Raw genomic sequence first — 17,998 nt, 5'->3', positions numbered from 1 at the left:
ACATTGTGACACTGAAGAACTTCATGGCACCAAATATCCATGGGGACACAGCAGGGCATCATGGAACCCAGGAACTGCTGTTGCAGTTTTGAAAACTCCTGGAACCAGGGGCCGTTTTGGCACTGCAGCACCAACACAGCTGCTGCACCTTGTCCCCTGCCCTACACAGCTCCTTGGGAGGCACGGCAAGAGCAGCACCCTGGGAGCCTTGGGAATGCCCCTCTGGGATCCATGGCACATGCTCCCAGGGGCTGGAATTCCAGTTCCCAGCCAGGAAAAATGTTCCTGCCCATGAAGGAAAAGCTCTTATGGAAAAGCCAAAAGCCAAGTGGAGCAAGATCCTACAGTGACATTTCACTGCCAGCCATCCTAACTTCACCCATGGTTGTTCTAGCTCATGGATTGGGAATGAAATCAGGGCAGGGTCTTTGGTGGGAACTGCCCTGGGTCAAAGGAGACACTGAGAGAGAAACAGAGCAGGAAAAGGAAGGCAGGAGAGAAAGGAGGTGTTTTGGTTTGGAATTACAGGTGTCTGCTAAGGAAGGCAGGGACTTCCCCTGAAATGGAAAAATGTAGATTCTTTTTGAATTTCTATAAATTGGAAATTAAGGTGGGCTGTTGGGTAAAAATATGGGAGAAGGAATAATAGGTTTTTATTTGGAAGAAAATAAAAAGATAAACATTTCAGTTAACTAAAACAACACTGACAAAGTCAGAATACAACCTGACACCCTGTTGGACTGGGTGTTGGCCACAGTCTAATTGGAACTGTGGGTGCGGTCCTCCAGGAGTGTCAGGTGTGGTTCTGTTGGAGAAGTGATCCTGTAGGAATGGGAATCTTCTTCTGAAAAGGAAGGGGCAGCTGTTTCTCTGGGAAAATCCAGCCCAGAAAAAGCTGTGTTGGTGGGCCAGAATGTCAAGACTAGATGCAGGTAGGAATGCTTGGCTCCTCCCTCCGGGCAGAGCATCTCACAATGGGATGTTACAGTTCTTACCAGTCATGCAGTGACATTCAATAGCCCATTATCAGCAGATGTCTCCCCCAAGGGAGGATTGATTGTGGAAGAGATAAGGAAAAACTGCCCACTTAACACAGGACAACTGCCATACAGATGGCAAATACAACACATCTTGCTTTTCAGTCAGGGACAGGAGGTCACAAACAAAATCAGCTGAGAAGGCGGGCACTCTGAAAAGCAAACCAGAACTGACAGAAAATGAATGGGACAGAAATCAATAATTCTGATAGTTTTATTTATTATCAAAATAAATCACATCCACCCAGCCCCGCACAATCCTGACCCCACACCCTCAAATTTGGATCTCACTTCTCCCGATCTCCTTCCAACCCCATCTCACCCTGGAGGCTGAGGAATTGAGTAATTTTGGCATGGGACTGAGGTGGGAACCAGCCATTTTGAGGTGGGATTCACCTATTTTGGGGTAAGATTTTGGGGTTTCGAGTGGGATTGAGTCATTTTGAGGTGAGAGACAAATCCACCTTGGCTTTTGGAGTGCAAAGATATGGAAAATACTACCAGATATCCCCCAAGAACCAACAGATCCTCCAGAATATGTTCCCAAACAATAAATTCCACCTCAAATACCTCTAAAATGGTGGGACTTATGACATCTCTGGTCAATACTCTTTTTAGTAATTTTTCAGGTGTTTTTAAGTGATAAAGACAAATCAGAAGAAAATTAGGGCCAAACCAAAACCCAAGACCCCTTGAGCATCCCCTGAGCACTGGACAAAACAAACTCGGCAGAAATCAAATTTAACCCTCTATAAAATGCCTTGAGGATGATTTGCTCTTCCCACAAGTCACTTCAGATGGAAACACAAACAAATCCCAAACATTAATAAACCAACAACAGAAGCAATTCTCTGGCAATTCCAAATTTCATCAGTTCCAACACAGCTCCAGCTCAGATGCTGGCAGGTTCCAAAAAACAAAATATTGAAATTTGACCCAATACAGATTATTAAAAGGAGGGGAACGGTCTGTGTGGCTGTCACAAAGGTGACAGGGATGAAGAAAATAATGATTCTCCCCCCAAGCTTGTGAATTCAGGAGTTATTTGGGAATACCTTGAGCTGGGCTTCTTGTAGGACTTTAGTAGCCTTGTGTTTCTCAACTTGGGGTGAATGATCCTTGTCAGTCTCGCTGGTATCATTTGTTCCCTTTCCTCCAGTGATTTTAACAGACTTTTCAAAGCAGGAAAAAAAAAATATTTTCTTTACCCTGGCCACCCACAACTTCCACTTTCCTCATAAGTTCTCCCAAAAGTCACTCAGAGGAAGCTGCATCCAGGTTTCCAAGAGTTCCTTCGGAAAGAAGCAGAACCTCCGCAGAGGAGGGAACCAGGCTGTTGTCAAAGACACTTGGGGTCAGCCAACAGTGCCCTGAACTCACTGTGCAAAATAATATTGCAGTTTGGTTAATAAAATTGTTAGAGAGATGCCCCTGCCCTAATTAAGGTGCTAACAACACCAAATCCAAAGTGGATTTTATTGACCAGTAAATGTGAGGTAGAGAGAGATGGAAAGGAAGAGAAAAGTGGAGAGAGCAAGGGAGTGACAGGGACAGAGACCTCCCCTGAAGCAGGGCAAGTGTGACATTGTCCCCTGTGTGCGTGGCCTCCCCAGGGTGGGGGTTTTACACCTGAGCCAGTTTGGGTAAGGGGGGTGGTGTTCACCCCCCACCCCGAGCAGGGATTGCCTCACTGTTTCAGGTTACAGTGTCAGATGTAACCAAAAGTGTTTTCAGTCCCCATCTCCATAAACTGTTATCAACAGGTGGGGCAGTGTTCTTTATCTCTTCCATGGCTCAGCCCTGATAACGCCCTGCAGGGGCCATCTTCTGTTAATGGGCCATTGAGTGTCACTGCAGCACTGATAAAATTACATCATCCCATTGTGGGATGCTCCGCCCAGGGGGAGGAACCAAGCATTCCTACCTGGATATAATCTCACCATTTGCAACACCACGACCACCTTGCCTACTGGATTCCCAGAGGACAAGAGCTCCATAAGCACCACTGGACCTTCAGAGGAAGACCAGACCCTTCTACAGGATCACTGCTTTGACAGAATCACGTTCATCACTCCAGCTGGACTGCAGCCACCATTTCATCAGACTGCTACCACCACCCTGAGCAACGGGGTGTCAGAGTATATCCTGACTCTGTCAGATTAAGCCAGTGTTTCTGTATCATTGCCGTGATCTTAATTTTCTTATTCAATTGTCATTCTGTCTTAGACTCTCCCCCTGATTTGCCTTCAAACCAGTACAAACCCATTGTGCTTATCCCTTGTTTTCTTCCCAAAACAGATTTTCCCATCCCCAGCCCTTTGCCAGATGGAAAAGGCTATAAGGAAGAGGAAGATGCCATGGGACACCAAGGCAGGTGAGGAGGAATCAGTGCCCCTTTCTCCCTCTCTCCTGGTCCATATCCCAGCCCAGCCTGGCCCCCGGCTGCAGGACAGCCCCGCTGCCGGTCCCCTCCTGCCGGGGATGCACTGGGGGGATCTCCTTGTCCTTCCCTGTGGCACGGAGGCAAATCCCATCCTCTCCTTGTCCTTCTTAGCCCAGACAAGAAGCTGAGGATGGAGACCAGAGAGGACAAATCCCCACGGCAGAACCTGGTGGAAGAGGCTGTTTTGAGTGCCTCCACAGCACAGGAATCCAACAGGGGGGAAAATCCCCAGCAACACCACAGGAGGAGGGGCTGCAAACCCAGCCCAGAGTGTTCTGAAGAGGAAAGACCCACTCTGGGCCAGGAAGGTGGGCAGAGCTTCAGCCAGAGCTCAGAGCTGCTGGTCCCTGAGAAGCTTCATGATGGGGAGAAGCCCTACAGGTGCTTGGAGTGTGGGAAGAGCTTCAGGAAGAGCAACAACCTGATCCGTCACCAGATGATCCACACAGGGGAATGGGCCTATGAGTGTGGGGAGTGTGGGAAGGGATTCGGTTGGAGCTCAGAACTCATCATCCACCAACGCATCCACACTGGGGAGAGGCCCTACAAGTGTCCTGAGTGTCAGAAGAGGTTTCACACCAGCTCTGATCTCCTCAAACACCAGCGCATTCACACGGATGAGAGGCCCTGCCGCTGCCCCAACTGCGGGAAGGGCTTCAAGCACAACTCCACCCTCATCAGGCACCGGCGCATCCACACAGGGGAGAGGCCATATGAGTGTCTGCAGTGTGGGAAGACCTTCACCCAGAGCTCTGACTTGACCAAACACCAACGGAGGCATCGGTAAGGGCAACCCTGCGAGTACCCCAACTGCAGGAAAAGCTTTGTGCTCTGCTCCAGCTCCATCCCCCACGGCAGGACCCACATTGGGCACAGGTCTGGTGACCCACATTCCCTGTGATCAATGTTGGGAACAAACCTGGCTGCTTCTCCTTTTGGTTTGGCCCTAATTTTCCTCTGATTCTTCTTTATTCTTTAAACACAGCCAAGGCAGGGTTAAATTAAAGAAATTGATCAAAAATATCTGAAGTCGCACCATTTCACAGGAGTCTGAGGGGGAATTTAGGATTTGGGGACGCATTCTGTGTGGAGTGCCCCTGTTGCTAAGAGGCAGGAGTTTGATCTCACCCTTCTTGTGTTGCCAATAACTCCTCCCTAGACCCAAACCCTAACTGCACCCCTGGGACACCCTATACAAACCCCAGGGCCCTGCCTTTGCCCTGTCTTTCGGGGGTAAGAAATGGATTCTGGAACCAAGACCCATCTCATTTGATCCTGCCACCGGCAGCTGCACCCTCCCTGAACAGTCTGAACTCAACTTCTGGAGGATTTGTGGGTTCTGGGGTGATTTTGGGCAGTGTTCTCCATCTCTTTGAATTTCAAAAGCCAAGAGGGATGGTTCTGTCACCACAAAACCACTCAATCCCACTGAAAACAACTGAATTTTAACCTTTAAAGTCACAGTCCCACCTCAAATTGCTTGTTTCCACCTCAAAAAAACTCAATCCCACACAAAGCTCACTTGATTCCACAGCTGCCAGCGTGAGATGGGGTTGGAGGAGATTCGGAAAAGTGGGATCTCAGTTTGGAGCAGTGGGATGGAGATTGTGTGGGGCTGGGTTCCTGGGATGTATTTGATAGCAAATAAAATGTTCAGACTTACTGATTCCTGTCCCATTCATTTTCAGTCAGTTCTGTTTGCAGAGTGACACCTGAGCTGATTAAACTCCTATAAAAATCCCTTTTTTAAAACCATCTAGCCCAAACAATCAAAAAAATAATATCCAAATAAAACCACCCATCTGCAATTAATTTTTAAAAATAATTTAAATTTTTTAGAGTAGTTAAGGATGTTATTAAAGTTTAATTATTTTCTTAAAATGTACGAGAAATTATAGTTGTGTGGTTTTTTGTGTTTAGTAAATTTGTAATTTGAATTGTTTTACTAAGGTGTGTTAGATTGTATCTTATATTTTTTGGATATTTTTTATCTAAAGTCTATTAGATAATGAGTTGAAACTTTCAAAAGGTATTTCTTGGTATATAAGTTATTTATTTATATTTATTGGTAATGTTACATTAATAGTTATTGTTGTTTTGGGTTAAATCATTGTTGGAGTATTGTATTAAGAGCTGAAATACTTATATTTAATTTTTTTCCTATTTAATTTTTATTCTAATTTATTGATGTATAATTTTATTATAATTTGTTGAAATAATAGGAAGGAAATTCAAAGGCAGGAACATTTTTTCCTGGACAGGAACTGGAATTCCAGACCCTGGTAGTGTGTCGTGGTTTAACACAGAAGGAAGAGGGTCAAGCCAGTCAGTGATTTGGATTGGATATTTGCACTTGGGGTGACCAATTGAGGCTGGACACGCCTCTGAGAACACAGAGGGGTTAAAAGCAGAATTCCCAGGAGAACTCGCTCTCTCTGGTTCTGGTCAGGGCACAGTGCAGCCTCTCCCCTGCCCGGCCCTTGGCTGGGTGGGGAGGAGAAGCCCCATGGCCTGACTGAGGTAAGGCCGAAGGGTGGAGGGGATGGAACCGGGCTGGCCCCCTGCAGATGGAAGGGTGGAGAAATCTGGGATGTCTGCGTTCCCCCTCCAGAGTCTCTGCGGAGAGAGAGAGAGAAAGAGACAGCAAGAGCAGGGAGGGGAGCGTGAGGTGCCCAGCGGGGGAGCTGGAGGTCTGGGCAGAGAGCCCAGCCAGCTGGACGGGGAATTTGGACATTTAACCCCTTCTTGGATGATGAAAGCTTTGGGAAATATATTCCTCCTCGATTTGAAAGAGAAGATAAGAGACAGTCTGGGGCCTGAGATGTAAGAAGGAGAAATTCTAGGTGGGAGGAGATGATGGAGTGTTTTTTGGCTGGACTTTCTCTTGTTAGCCATAGACTGAACCAATTTTCTCCTCCAAGAGAGAAACTGTATTTTAGGAGGATGCATGGTGAGGCAAGAGACCTGCTTCAGCAGCTGAGAAAAAACAGGAGTGGAGTGAATAGAGAAGAGCTGAGGAGGGTTGTGGTGATGCCCCCTGTCTTCAGAGAAGAAGAAGAGAAGATCTCTGTTCTTGGACCTTCAGCCCCAGGGGGAAATGGGGTGGGACTGCGGTCCCAAAAATGAAAAACTGAACTGTTGTTTTTTTTTTTTTTTTCCACTTGGCAAAGCATCCTTGAAAAGAAAAATCCTAAGAGCAGTCTGTCCATGGAGCAGTCTGTCCATGCATGGTGGTGAGAGCACTGTGACATGGAAAGGAGAGTGTCACACTGGCAGATTCTCTCCGGGTGGTGCCATGTGTGACATGAAAACACAAAAGATGGCAGCTGTGTTTCTTGGGGGTCTATGGCACAGGAGAGACTCCTCTTCCCTTGATGGACTGAGTATTGATCCTCTGAAGGGTGGGAACCTGACTGGGGTCCAAGTTGTGTCTCACTGTGGTTTGTTGGAACTGGGGGGAGCAAGAAGGAGTGTTTTGGAAGGTTTTAATTTTGGATTTAATTTTTCTTGATTTTTTAATTTTATAGGAGTAGTAGTTTAATAAAGTTTCTCCTTTGTTATTGAGCTTGGGCCTACTCTGCCCTGCTCCTGATTGCATTTCACAGCAATCATTTGTGGGGTTGCATTTTCATGGGGATGCTGTCATTGTGCCAGTGTCAAACCATGACACAGGTGCCACCTGACAGGTCTGGCTGATCTTGGAACATTGAGGGCCACCTCTCATCATCCCCTGGAGAACTGGGGATCTGTGCTTTCCTTCCCATAGAAAAGAACCATCAATTTTTTCCAGGTGTCCATAGCCAAAATTTATACTCCCCCTGAAAAATTCCCTATATGCAAGGGTTCTCCCAGGAAAAAGCCGCCAGGACAGACAGCTCTGGCTGGCCTTGGCCTCTGGTGGTCACCGCTCATCTCAGGGAAGACTTGAGGAAAATATTTGAACAGGTTTGGCAGCTGGAACATCAATGAGTCTCTCATCCTCTAAAAATTCAGATGCTCTTCTGGTAAAATGTGTATTTTTTTTTCTCATTGTGCATTATGTGTGAAAGATAATTTTCAGCAAAGAAATATTACTCTTATCACTCTCCCAGTGTTATCTGACACAAAACACCTCGTCTACATATGGATCCAGGCCACCTGTATAAACAAACACAATAAAGAATCCAGCAGGAATTATTTGTCTCTGCTCCCATCTGTCACATCTCCTCTGGAGCTGGAGGTGCAGCCCCAGCACTTGGTGGGGCTCAGGGGGTCACAAGCTCAGCTCCCACACAGAGAACTTGTGGACCTTGGATGATCTCCCTGCCCCTGCCTGCTCAGCCAGGCTGAGATGGACACTGATGGTTCCTGTGCCAGGCTCTCCCAGCCCAGCCCAGCTCCCTGCCAGCTCTGCCAGCTGCCCTGAGCTCTGGGCAGCACCAAGGGCCTCTCCCCAGCACAGCCCAGCCGGCTCTGGCCCCACAGCTCTGCTCAGCCCAGGCTGCTCTGGGCACTGCCCCACGGCCTCAGCCCCTGCCAAGGGCACAGCAGCAGCTGCAGCTCAGCCAGGACTCAGCCCCACCATGGGGGAAGGGGCTTGGCCAAGGCCAAAGGAGCTCCCTGGCTGCCCTGCTCCCCTCTGCCTGAGGTGCTGAGAGCTCTGCAGCCCCTCCTGCCATCCCATCTGCCCAGGCCAGCACAAGAGCCCCGGCCCTGGGGCCCTCCAGAGCTGCTCCTGCTCCCGGCCCAGGGGCCATCCCAGAGCTGGGGCAGCCACAGAGCTGTGCCCATTTCTGCTCATTGCTGCTCTGATGGGGATGCATCCTCAGCCACTTGGAGGTTGCTGATGAATTTTACTATTCCAGAGGCCTCTTCTTTCTTGAGCTCTTTAGTTCAGGAATTTAGTAAAACAAAAGCTCTAAACATTTGTACAAATGCATAAAACAGAGAAGCTTGTGGGAATAATTTAAGTCTTCAATTCTTCTGTGTTTAATAAGGTAGATTTCAGAAGTGAATATGCTATACTGAAAATAATGCAGAGAGAATTTTTTGTCCTTTTTTCTGTTCCTGTTTATATATTGGTATCAACAATGTCCAATTAATATTGACCCACAGGAGCTTCTAATGTAGTTTGAATGTTTCACTGACAATGAATAACAATTTGGCCCAACTCCCTCCCCACCATTTCCCTCATGCAACCCTTTGCACTCCTATCAATCAGGAATGGTGTGGCCAGCAGGACCAGGGCAGTGATTCTTCCCCTGTGCTCATCAGTGCTTGGTCAGCACCTCGAGTGCTGCGTCTAGTTCTGGCCCTCCAATTTAGGAAGGACATGGAGGAGTTGGAGCGTATTCAGAGAAGGGCAACAAGGCTGGTGCGGGGTCTGGAGCACAAGAGTGGCTGAGGGAGCTGGGATTGTTTATCCATGAGAAGAGGAAGCTCAGGGGAGACCTCATCACTCTCTACAATTTCCTGACAGGAGGGTGCAGCCAGGTGGGGGTCAGGCTATTTTCCCAGGTAACAGGGACAGAACTAGAGGACACAGCCTTCAGCTGCACCAGGGGATGTTCAGGCTGGACATCAGGAAATATTCTTCACACAAAGGGGGATTAGGCATTGGAATGGGCTGCCCAGGGAGGTGGGTGAGTCACTGTCCCTGGAAGTGTTTCAGGAAAGACTGGATGTGGCAATCAGTGCCATGGTCTGGTTGATAAGATGGTGTTGGGTCCCAGGCTGGACTTGATGCTCTCCAAGGTCTTTTCCAGCCTGGTTGATTCTCTGATGATCGTGACACTGCAGGGCCCTGGGGAAGCAAGGGGCCACTGTGACACTGCGGGGCCTGGTGGCACTAAGAGGACCATGGTGACACTGTGTCTGACATGGCACCACAGAGCCATGGGGACATTGTGACACTGTGGGGCTGAATGGAAGCAAGGAATGCATTGTGACAGTCTGGGTCCTGGTGGGACCACAGAGGCCACTGTGACCCTGCAGGGCCTTGTGGAACCAAGGGACCATTGTGACACTGAGGGACCAAGGAGACCCTTGGGAGAGCCTGGGGACAATGGAATCAAGAGGCCATTGCTTCATTGCAAGGACTCTGGGAACTGAGGGAACAATTGTGACACTGTGGTGCCGCATGGAACTGTGAGTTGTGGTTGTTCATTCTGAAGAAGAAAACCATCAAAGGAGACAAGGCAGTGTCAGGGCACAGGTTGAACTTGATGATCTCCAAGGTCTTTTCCAACCTTGCTGATTCTGGGATTCTCTGAAACCACCCTTGGAGCAGTTGCAGGAGGAACCCTGGGCCTCCTCTTCAGAAGCTCCAGCAGCCCAGGTCCCTCAGCTTCTCCTCACAGCCCCAAAGCCCATCCTGTCAGTCCTGCAGAGCCTCTGCAGCTCCTCCTCACTGCCCAGAACAGGGAGCCCCACAGCCAGACACAGCAGCCCAGATGTGCCCCCCTGGCCTGGGGTGCCTCTGGCAAGGGAGCAGCACCAGGCACTGCAGGAGCCTGCAGACAATTCCTGCAGCACTTGTGGGATGATCCTGCTCCCCAAGGGACGTTCCCATGGTGCCAAGTCAGGAACCGCAATGGGGAGTGGGGCCAGAGAGGAAAGGGCAAACAGGGATGGGCTGTTTGCAGGGGAGGGAACAGGGGTGGGCAAGAGGAAGAAATTTGTATCAGGAAGAGTAAAGAAAGCAAAGGGGAAGCCAAGGAAATGATCAGGGCAGTCTGGGGGTGGCTGCCAGGCAGCCGTGGCTCTGAGCAGCAGCGTCTGCAGTGGGACAGGAAACTCCCAGCTGATGGGAACAAACTCTCTGGCTGACTGCAGAGGCCAGGAAAAAGCTGAGTGGTTTCCCTGGCATCCCCCAGCCCTTCCTGGCCCCAGGGGCTGATGGCATTTGTGCTGCCTCAGGTTCATGTCCCCACAGCACCAGCATGGGGGTGCTCCCACCTGCTGTGTGCAATGCAAACAGGGGCTGCTGAGCCAGTGCTGCCGTGTCTGTGCCTGCAAGGATGCGGCACCTCTGTGAGCTGGGGGAGAGGCCAGGGCTGCAGAGGGGGGATGTTGTTGGCAGCTCCATGAGGACGCTCTGGGATGCTGCCCTGGGCTGTGCAGCACTGGGGATGGATCAGCCCCTGCTCTGCTGCTCCTTCCCGTCTCCCCCAGGGCCCTTGCAGAGCACCAGCCATGCTGTTTGTCCCCAGCCTGCCCACGGCCAGCCTGGGGCTGCTCACGGGGGTTTTCTGTGCTGAGCATTGGCCTGGCCGTGTTCTTGAGAGAGCCTGGGCAAGGAGCCTGGAGCCCCCAGGCCCTGGCCTGAGGCGTCAGCGCTGCCCCAGCAGTGCCCATGGCCTGTCCCTGCTGCAGCCCTGGCACTGCCACCCCCAGGACTGTGCCCGGCCCCGAGAGCACTCAGGCCCGGCAGCAACACCAGGGCCACCAGGGCAGCGGGGCAGGGCCACGGGAGCAGCACTGGCAGCACCAAGTGCTGCTGCTCCTGGGCACAGCTGCTGTGCCAGCCCTGATCTGCCCCAGCTCTGCACACAGACACTGCTGCTGCAGTTCCAGAGAAGGCAACAAAAGGGCATCTATGCAGAAAACTGTGCTGGGATATTCTTGAGTCTCTTGAGAGCACAGCCCCTCACTGACATGGTCTGTGGCCACAGGGAAGGTTGAGAGAAAGAAAATTAGAAATGGCACCAAAAAATTAATTTATTGTGGACAATATGAAAAAAAGTAAAACAAATAAAAATAACCTGCAAAATGAAACCAAAAATAAATATCAAAGATGACTTTTATTGTAAGTGATTTGCAGAAGTTGGCCAGCACTTTAATGTTCCTGAAAGAATCCAGTCATCAGTCTCCTCACTGCAGCCTTGAGCTCCTGGTTCCTCAGGCTGTAGATGAGGGGGTTCAGGGCTGGAGTCACCACCGAGTACAGAACTGACAGGGCCAGATCCAGGGATGGGGAGGACATGGAGGGGGGCTTCAGATTGGCAAACACTGCAGTGCTGACAAACAGGGAGACCACGGCCAGGTGAGGGAGGCAGGTGGAAAAGGCTTTGTGCTGTCCATGCTCAGAGGGGATCCTCAGCACAACCCTGAAGATCTGCACATAGGAGAAAACAATGAATGCAAAAGAACCAAATCCAACAGACACAGTAACAGTAATGATCCCAAGTTCTTTGAGGTAGGATTTGGAGCAGGAGAGCTTGAGGATCTGTGGGATATCACAGAAGAACTGGCCCAGGGCATTGCCATGGCACAGGGGCAGGGAAAATGTATTGGCAGTGTGCAGCAGAGCATTGAGAAAGGCACTGGCCCAGGCAGCTGCTGCCATGTGGGCACAAGCTCTGCTGCCCAGGAGGGTCCCGTAGTGCAGGGGTTTGCAGATGGACACGTAGTGGTCATAGCACATGATGGTCAGCAAGAAATACTCTGCTGAGATGAAAAAGACAAAGAAAAAGAGCTGTGCAGCACATCCTGTGTAGGATATGGTTCTGGTGTCCCAGAGGGAATTGTGCATGGCTTTGGGGACAGTGGTGCAGATGGAGCCCAGGTCGCTGAGGGCCAGGTTGAGCAGGAAGAAGAACATGGGCGTGTGCAGGTGGTGGCCGCAGGCTACGGCGCTGATGATGAGGCCGTTGCCCAGGAGGGCAGCCAGGGAGATGCCCAGGAAGAGGCAGAAGTGCAGGAGCTGCAGCTGCCGCGTGTCTGCCAGTGCCAGCAGGAGGAAGTGGCTGATGGAGCTGCTGTTGGACATTTGCTGTGGCTGCACATGGGCACCTGTTCATGGAGAAAGGACAGGGACAAGTCAGGAGAGGCTGCTTGGAGCCAAACCTGGGCCATTCCCTGCAGCCTGTCCTGCTGGGACTCACCCTGCCTTGTTCCTGCTCTGGGAAGCCTTCACCCAGGTCCCTGCCTGAGCTCCAGTTGTGCTGGCTGAGTGTGGCAGGAGCATCCAGGGCTGTGCATGGGGGCTCTCGAGGAGCCATCCCTGCCCTGCTGCGCTGGGTTTGTGGCCATGTGGCAGAGGGACAAGGCTGTATATTAGGATTTGTCATGGAAGTTTCTTTTACTGCAGAAAAGCTTGCTAGCATCTGCACTCCCAGGTCTAAGGAATGGCAGGCGTTGGTTTAAGGAATTGTTTTCCTACCCACACATCATTGCTGGCCTTCTGAGGTCAGAAATCCCCAGCATTCCTACTGCACTCACAGTTTCCCACTGAGAGCTGTGAGAGGTAAAGGATTCCCTGTGGCTCAGGGAAGATGACGGGCTGGATGGGCTTGTTCCCCCAGCACTGCACTGCTCAGCCCCCTCTGCTTCCCTGAGCATCTCCCTGGGCCTGGACATCCCCTCCTGAGAGGTGCCTTGTCCCTGCCAGCGCTCACAGAGCCCATCCCACCCTGTGTGCCCTCGGCCCGGCCCTACAGAAACCTGCCTGTGTGCAGGGCCCTGGCTGGGGCAGGCTCTGTGTGCAGCTGGGCAAGGGCAGCTCAGGAGAGTCCTGCTGGGCCCTGCAGAGGTGATGCTGCTGCTGCCCAGGGCTGAGGAGTGGCTGAAGGCCCTTTGGGAGGCTCCCAGCAGAGACACTGACCAGCCAAAGTCACAGTTCTGGAGTCTCTGTAAATGTCCAAACATTCCTTTGATGATCCTGTGTGTCCCTTTCAACTCAGAATGTTCTGTCATTCTGGGATTACAATTCCTGTTCTGCTTCTCTGATCCCCCTGTTGTCTATAATCAAAAGAGAAAAAAAAAACTCCTGCAACAGTGGTAGAACAGTAAAGTAAAAACCAGACCTTTATTGGAAACCTCCATGTGCCCCACTGGGGATGGGGCACACCCAGCCTCTGATTTCAACAATTCATTAAGGTTGATTAATTAGGATATTTACCGGGAACATCCAATAGGAGATTCACTTGCCCAAGTTACAGTCCCCTGGCTCAAACACATTGGAGTAGGTCCAAGGGCTTCTTTTCCCCAGTTTTAGTTATGACTGTTCACATTGTGGTCAAAAACCAAAATGTTCTTCTTGTAGGCACTCTTCCTAAGACTATACACTATTTCAGGAATATATTTAGACAGTCAGTTTATTGTTCTAAAATCTAAGACAAAGGTAGGAAACATACTAGTGTCAGCAAAGATTACTATTATATAAGTACACAATAGTAGTTTGATAAAGCTAATTAAGAGTTTAATACAGTAAAGTAGAGATTATAACTTTAAAAGAATATAATAGTTCTTTACAGAGCTATGGCTATATGAAAAATGTATAAATAGCAAAAATCTTTGTCAGCAACCTTGTCTTTCCCATCCTGCTCCAAGCAGGAAATTGACAACACCCTCAGGAAAGCTCCTGAATTTTAAAACAATCCCAGGCTTACTTTCTTTGGGAAGTGTCCTCCGGAGCTGTGCCCAGGCTGGTCTGGAGCTGGGAGCAGCCCTGCCCCAGCCAGCCCCTCTCAGCAGCAGCACCTGCCCTGCTCAGGGTGGCTCCTTCCCCCCACAGCTCCTGGCCAGCGCTGGGAGCAGCTCCAGGGCCGGCTGAGAGCTGTCCCTGGCAGGCAGCAGAGTCCCTGGCCCAGCACAGCGCCCTGGGCTGCAGGACCCTGCTCTGCAGGACAGCCCTGGGCACCCCTGGCTGCTCTGCACAGGAGATGAGCAGAGAATGCACTCACAGGCTCTGTGGGCATTGGCATGTTCCAGCTTTAGGAGATCACTCCAGGAGCTGCAGCTGCATTGTCCTGCAGCCAGAGGTTCCTGTGCCAAGGGCTGGCAGTGATTCTGCCCCAGGCACTTCTCAGCCCCTTCCCAGCCCTGACTGATTGAAGCTCTCTGTGCCTCTGTGCTGTGCCCGGGCTGGCTGCAGGCAGTGCCCCAGCCCTGCTGGGCTGGCAGAAGAGCTGCTCAGCAAGAGAAATGTGCTTTTGAAGCTCTGCTTGGTTACCAGCATCACCCTCTGTGCCAGGAGCCTGGCCCAGCTCAGCAGCACAGACACAGCACAAGGACTTTAATGACCCTCTGGGGCTTTGTGCTCAGGCCCTGAACATCAGGCCCTGAGAGGGAGCTGCAGAAACCTCTCCAGAATCCAACTCCAAAGTTTCTTGGACTTTTAATGGGTCCCACTGAGGGACATGACTGAGAAAGTGTCCCCAGGCCCCAGGCAGAGCAGAGAACTAGAGGCACCGATGACAGGTGGGGACAAAGAGAAGCCAAGTCTTGGTGCCCTGGGGCACAGCAGGGTCTGTGCCACCAAGGGCTGTGAGGAGACACCTTGTCCTGAGGCCCTGGGGCCTCCTGGCACAGCCCCAGCCAGGCTGGGCACTGTCAGCCCCTGGTCCTGCCCTCAGCATCCCCCCCTAGCCCACATCCCAGTGGCCTCAAGGATCTGCTGGAAGGAGTCCCTGGGGAGCCTTGGTCAGGAATGGCCCTGGGGGCTCCTTCATGCTCCCAGGGACTGCAGGCTTTTCAAAGGACTTTGGCTTTTGCTTTTGCCTTGGAGTCTCTGAGAGCTTTGTGCAATCATGGCCTCCAACTATCTGCTGTAATTAGTCCCTGGAGAGGCTTTGTCAGGAACAACACTCAGTGGTGCTCATTAATGCTCCAATATACTTCAGTTATTTTAAGGTACTTGGTGTTTCCCTTTTGATCTAGACTCTGTGAGAGCTTTGTGTAATCATGGACCCAATTATCTGCTTTAATGAGTCTCTTGAGAGCTTTGTACTGACACTCAGTGGGGCTCATGAATACTTTGACATACTTAAAGTTTTTAAGGTACTTTGGATATTCCTTTCCACACTGAGTGGTTTTTGCGTCATCGTGGCCTCCAGCTCCCTCCTCCAAGGAGTCCATGAGGAGTTTTTGTTGGCCATGGAACTCAGTTTGACTTATTCATTCTTTGAGACACTTTGGGTGTTTCCTCTGGATTTTAACTCCTGGATAGGTCTGTGCAATCTCTTCTCAGGCCCTGAAGTTCCAGGGCTCAGCTCCAAATGCACCACGGGGCTCATTCAGATCAAGCAAGTCCTGACAAACCATGGTTCTGCCTTGATTTCCCCCTTGTCTGGGGCAGTTCGTCAGGAAGTTTCTATGGTGGTTTTCGTTCGCCAATTTGAGATTTCTCAGGCAATGCATCAATTAGTGTAGTGGGTTCAGTGTTGGCTAATTACCAGTGCACTCACTAGAATATAGTTTGTCATTTCCTGCTCTAAGATAGGAGAAAGGCAAAGTAGGCTCTGAACTTTAAAAGAAAAGTTTATTAACAGTAATTAAAAGAAAGAGTAATAAGAATCAGAACAAAATTTTCAGAACACTTACCCTTTCCATAAAACCTGGCAATGTAAAGAGACAAAACCTAAAATTTTCTGTCCGTTCTCTTAGGGAGACAAGTTCCTCTTGTTAAGGTTATGGAGACTTATCCACAAGACAACAGTTATCTCATGGCTTTTCATTTCCACGAATAACAGCTCCCCAGAAAAATCTGTAATTGTCAAGTCCCCCCCATTTTTTCACAGCTTTTCCCAACACTGTGTTTATAGCCCATGTTAACTAACGAGGTATTAGTTTCAGGATGATCTATTTAAGAGCAAATATTCTCTTCATCTATTTCTGAAATCATCTTCATCTCTGGGAACAGAGGTCTTCTCTCCCTGAGGGCACAGGGTCTCATCACTATTTCTTTTCAAACTTCTCATGGGATCACGGCTACTTCAAAGTTTACTAACTGTAGCATGGAGGCCTTTGGTGAAAAAAATTATCTCCACATACTTTTCAATGCCTTACAGGGAAAAAGAGAGTCTGATATATCCATGACATCCTTCTCCACAGCTTCAGCAGAGGATTTCAGCCCCAAGATCAAGGCATCTCCTCATCCCTCCCATCTGGGACTCAACTTCCCCTTCCTTGCCCTCGGTGTGTCCATGCTGCTCCTCTGTGTGCCTGCCCTGTGTCCTTTTCTCTCACAGGAGGGAGGATGGCAGCACTGGCAGAGTCAGTATCTCCCGGGGCTGCAGATGGTTCCGTGAGCCCGGCCGGGCTCGGTGCTTGCGGCCGGAGCTGTTTTGCCATGGAGGTTTCTGCAGCGGCTGCGCTGGGGCTGTGTCAGGCTGGGCCGCGCTGGGGCAGGACCAGGATCTCAGCAGCCAGGCCAGAAGGCTGAGATGGGGCTGGGCCAGCCTTGGCACCTCTGTGGGGCCAGAAGGGAAAGAGACCCAGCCAGGCTTTCTCATCTGTAACTTGAGTCTGCACAGAGGCATTCCTTAGTTCCTTAAGTTTAACTGATTGTCCATTCTCAAAGCTAATTACTGATTGTTTTTTGTCAGACACAGAGGAAACTGCTAGCAGCTTCTCTCAGGACATCACTTCCATGATGCAAAACCACCACAGCAGCACAGAGCACAGAGCTCCTTTGTCCATATTTAGTGGTCATGTGCCCAAGGCCTCAGAATCCCTCCTTGCGAGATCTCTGGGCCCTCTCCAAGGTGTTTTCAAATGAAAACATTCAGCTCATGGTCTAAGAAAATCACCAGAGGACAGGGCCAGCCTGACCTGTCTGTCCTGGCTGCTTTTGACCGGGAGCAATCCTAGGATATATGGATTTTGGGAGGACAAATTCTCATTTTGGCCACGGACCTAGACATGCAGGCCGGTTCTATAGCATAGGAAGTAAGGAACAGAGCCCCAGTGTTTCCCTGGATGGATGAGAGGTGACCACAAGAGGCCAGCCAGAGCTGGTAGGCTTTGTTCTGAGAGATACCCTTGCATATAGGAAATTTTTTAAGGAGGACACCAATTTTGGCAATGGGCATCTGAAAAGATGGATGGTTCTTTCCCATAGCAAGGAAAGCACGGAGCCCCAGTGCTCCAGGAGTTGATGAGAGGCAGCCCTTGGCATTCCAACATCAGCCAGACCTGTCAAGTGGTCCCTGGCAGGCCAAGCCAGCTGGACCTGGTCCATGTTCCCTCGCTTCCATGGGGCCCCACAGTGTCCCAATGGTCCCTGGCTTCCAGGAGGCCCTGAGGTGTCACAATGCCCCCTTGGTGACACCAGGCCCTGAAGGGTCGGAATGGTCTCCATGGTTCCATCAGGCCCCACAGAGTCATAATGGTCTCTGGGTCCATGAAGCCCCACGGTGTCACCATGGCCCCTTGGTTCCATGGGCTCCAGTGGTGCCACAATGATCCCCTTGGTTCCATGAGGTGCCCACAGTGTCACAGTGATCTCCATGGGAAGGAAAGAACCGAGCCCCAGTGTGGCAGGGGCAGCCACCAGAGGCCAAGGGGAGCCAAACTTGATGGTACTGGCAGATTTTGGCTGGGAGCAACTCTTGGATAGACAGAATTCTAGAGGTGGAATCCCAATTTCAGGCATGGACACCCAGAGTAGAAGGACAGTTCTCTGCATAGGAAGAAAAGCATGGAATACTGGTGTTTCAAGGACAGTTGAAAGGCGGCCACCAGAGGCCTAAGCCAGCCAGACTTCTCTGTCCTGGTAGCTTTTTTCTGTAAGCAGCCCTTGGATATAGGGAATTTG

The 17,998-nt window shown here is 50.5% G+C and overlaps 2 protein-coding genes across 2 annotated transcripts; one reads left to right on the top strand and one right to left on the bottom strand.

Annotated features, from left to right (window-relative positions):
- The first annotated feature begins 3,474 nt into the window (after positions 1–3,474).
- Positions 3,475–6,077, top strand: LOC146764118 (uncharacterized). Its single transcript, XM_085565653.1, has one exon. The coding sequence runs from the start codon at positions 3,611–3,613 to the stop codon at positions 4,265–4,267; it is 657 nt and encodes a 218-aa protein (XP_085421779.1). The 5' UTR covers positions 3,475–3,610; the 3' UTR covers positions 4,268–6,077.
- A 4,895-nt stretch (positions 6,078–10,972) lies between these two features.
- Positions 10,973–12,268, bottom strand: LOC146764117 (olfactory receptor 14J1-like). The gene has a single exon (XM_085565592.1). The coding sequence runs from the start codon at positions 12,227–12,229 to the stop codon at positions 11,297–11,299; it is 933 nt and encodes a 310-aa protein (XP_085421718.1). The 5' UTR covers positions 12,230–12,268; the 3' UTR covers positions 10,973–11,296.
- Between the last annotated feature and the right edge of the window lie 5,730 nt (positions 12,269–17,998).

Source organism: Lonchura striata, chromosome 36, assembly GCF_050655825.1.
Source record: "Lonchura striata isolate lonStrDom1 chromosome 36, ASM5065582v1, whole genome shotgun sequence".
Lineage (NCBI taxonomy): Eukaryota > Metazoa > Chordata > Aves > Passeriformes > Estrildidae > Lonchura > Lonchura striata.
Note: the sequence above shows the minus strand (reverse complement) of the source record. Positions and strands in the feature narration are given on the sequence as shown.

What these genes read in the sequence shown, in the direction of transcription:
- LOC146764118 (XM_085565653.1), top strand. Translation starts at nt 3,611, where the DNA reads ATGGAGACCAGAGAGGACAAATCCCCACGGCAGAACCTGGTGGAAGAG.
- LOC146764117 (XM_085565592.1), bottom strand. Translation starts at nt 12,229, where the DNA reads ATGTCCAACAGCAGCTCCATCAGCCACTTCCTCCTGCTGGCACTGGCA.